Source organism: Bombus pyrosoma, unplaced genomic scaffold, assembly GCF_014825855.1.
Source record: "Bombus pyrosoma isolate SC7728 unplaced genomic scaffold, ASM1482585v1 HiC_scaffold_4725, whole genome shotgun sequence".
NCBI lineage: Eukaryota > Metazoa > Arthropoda > Insecta > Hymenoptera > Apidae > Bombus > Bombus pyrosoma.
This window is the reverse complement of record NW_025219985.1, coordinates 91778-94702: the sequence shown is the minus strand read 5'-3', so window position 1 is coordinate 94702 and position 2925 is coordinate 91778. Positions and strand designations below refer to the sequence as shown.

The window sequence follows — 2925 nt, the reverse complement described above, 5'->3', positions numbered from 1 at the left end:
TTGTTTCACTACATCAGAAAATTTTAGCTCTGGGGCGTATTTGCGGCTTATATGGGCAATTCGATTTATCTTTGGTTTCTTAGCTTTGTTCATTTTCTCGGCTAGCCTTTTACGCAGCTTTACGAGTTTGGCGCATCCCTTGTATGACGCGGGGTGTCCGTAATTTTTGCAGTTTATTTTTAGATTACAGTTTAGATTATAGTTAATTTAACTGGCGTTAAAATTAGGCTTTTCGTTTAATTTTCCATTAAATTCCAGAGCTTTTCTCCGTATCTCTGCTCCTATCATTTCTATGATTTTTCTTTTTTTTTCTTTTTTTTTGTACATCGTAAGTACCAATGGTAAAGAACTCTGTCTAAATCTGTTTTCAGTGACCTTGTTAAATATTTCGTGGAACGACTAGCATTCATTGTGCTGGTCGTGAAATATTTTTTAATCTCTTCTCTGTGTGTATATACATGGTGGTTCGTAACTAGTGGTACAAGCGGAAAGGGGGTGATTCTACGCGAAAGAAGAAGTCGAAAATATAGAATAAAAATTTTTCGTTTGAGGCTTTGTTTTCGAGAAAATCGACTTTGAATTTTCGCTCGGTACGTGTGCACTTTATCACGTCTCGGTATAACGGATCTCACTGTAGATCGTTGTCTCGATTGACGTTATGTTGATAAACACATCCAATATGACCGAAATGTTTTCCTACCTATTAACTTACTATCCGACTTTTATCCCCTTCCCTCACCCTCTCCGCAGCCTCCTTCCGAAGCATGACCTGCTCGCAGAAGGAAATCACAGTCCTCCTCCCCCTCTCTCGCTCGTCAACAATGCCTCCAGGATCGCCAGCAGCGAGAGGTCCAACCCGATTTCCCCGATGAGACAGTGGCGCGGTAGCGCCGACGCCGGACAGTGCTCCAGCGTGTGCTGCACCGAGTCCACGACCGCGCCGCAGTGGTGGCAACGCGCGGTCTCCTCTTTCCCGATTCGACGCAGGTACTCACCGAAGTACCCGTGTCCTTTAATCTAGATTCTACCATAGCCGCAATTAAGCAATCGTCGTCATTCAATTCGATTGTAGTTGTTCGAGATTTGTGATAATGAGCTTGGGCCCGAGGCGACAGTCAGTCGCCAAACGTAGCCGCGGTCAAGGGATGAACGTTTGTCTAACAAAGTAATGGAGTAATAGTATAGCTCTCCTTAAAGAGAAATAGTTGTAGCGGCACTCGACAGTAAACATTCCAACGGTTTCTGTCCCGTGGCTCGCCACACGCAGACCTTACTCTCCGGGTAAGATGATTACCAGATGTCGATGCATCTCCACAGTACATATTCAGATAGCCTTTTTTTTTTCGTGGAGAAATCCTCATGGACACTCACTGTTACAAACAGACGAGTAGTGTCGGACTCTTACCGACTAAAACTCCGCGGTGGTCCTCTCGACGGCTCTGCAAGGGCACCCGGGGTCTCTTGCAAATTCTACCGGGTGCTCCTCGTCGTCTATCTCTCCGATGATGGTATTAACGGGGAGGCCTCCTTGTCACACACAAAGGCCACTAGGGGAGATCACGCCCCTAACGCCTCGTTCCCTGGATCAGATCCTTCTAGCGCGTCGACGACGCGGCAACCGCTCGATTCCGAGTTCTGCTAGGATGCTGAGTTCTTTCCCGCCTTCTTTCCGCTCGCTCCTTCGTGAGCATCACTTGCTCACAGTAGGTGCGCACGGCAATGTATTCCTGGCGACCCCTGAGCATTGCCGCAATTATAGCATCCGGGGCCAATCTCTCGCCGATTTCGAGTCGCAAGACGCGTCGCGAGACCTCCCACGCCGGACAGAATTCCAACGTGTGCTGCGCAGTGTCTTCCTCCTCCTCACAGTGGTGACAGGTGGACGTCACCTCGCGCCGAATCTTGAGCAGGTACTCGCCAAACACTCCGTGACCGGTGAGCACCTGCGTCGTTCTGAATGTAAGCGGAACGCCGCCTCGATCTCTCCACTCTTCCCAGTTGGGAAGCACGGCGCGCACGGCGCGATGCGGTCGCACGGTATCCTCTTCCATGAGTAGAGAGCGCCAGCGCTCCCAAATCTCCAGCTTCGCTTCTTCCCGGACGTCCGCCGACGTCGGCGTCGCATCCCCGCTGGCAATCAGGGCCCTCCGGTGTTCGTACACCCGACGGAGTGCCAGGGCCTGCAGCTCAAACGGAGGGGACGCGGTCAACACGGTCGCCGCCGCGTAAGACACGGTCCTGTCGCTATACGGATGGCGGTCGTTCTTTGCAGTCTCCTCACCAAGGTCAGGCTGCGACGACTCACCAACAGATCTTCGGCCCAGACCGGAGCTCCGTAGAGGACTCGCGATCGGACCACTCCCTCGTAGAGTCGGCGGACTCCCAGTCCCGCGCCACCGATATTTGGTAGTAAGCCGCATAAGGCGTTCGCCGCGGCTGTCACCCTTGGGACCAAGTCCTCGAAGTGTGGCCCGAACGTCCATTCGCTGTCGATGGTCAAGCCCAGGTACTTCATTCGGCGTCCTACCGGCACCTTTTCTTCGTTGATCACGAGCGTCGACAGTTCCTCCGGTGGTGTTCCTCTCCGGCGTCGATCGAAGAACCACAAGGCCTCGCATTTGGCCGGCGACACGCTCAAACCGAGCCTCTTTTTGGCGCGCACCGCGTATGCCACCGCCGTCTCGGTCAAGCACACGGTATCGTACCACCAGCGTCCGCCTGCCAGTACCAAAGTGTCGTCCGCGTAGCATATCGTGCCTGTGCCCGGCGGCATCGGACATCGGAGCACCGAGTCGTAGGCCGTGATCCACAGGATCGGTCCCAGTACAGAACCCTGTGGCACGCCGCGCTCCACCGGTCTCCTCTCCTCTTCGCCGTTCTGGCCGGCGTAGGTGATCCACCTGTCGTTCAGGTAAGCCCTGATGA

The 2925-nt window shown here is 53.1% G+C and overlaps 1 protein-coding gene across 1 annotated transcript; it reads right to left on the bottom strand.

The window, feature by feature from the left end:
- Nucleotides 1–1595: 1595 nt before the first annotated feature.
- On the bottom strand, nucleotides 1596–2618 carry LOC122577489. Its single transcript, XM_043748813.1, has one exon. The coding sequence runs from the start codon at nucleotides 2616–2618 to the stop codon at nucleotides 1596–1598; it is 1023 nt and encodes a 340-aa protein (XP_043604748.1).
- Between the last annotated feature and the right edge of the window lie 307 nt (nucleotides 2619–2925).

What these genes read in the sequence shown, in the direction of transcription:
- LOC122577489 (XM_043748813.1), bottom strand. Translation starts at nt 2,618, where the DNA reads ATGCGAGGCCTTGTGGTTCTTCGATCGACGCCGGAGAGGAACACCACC.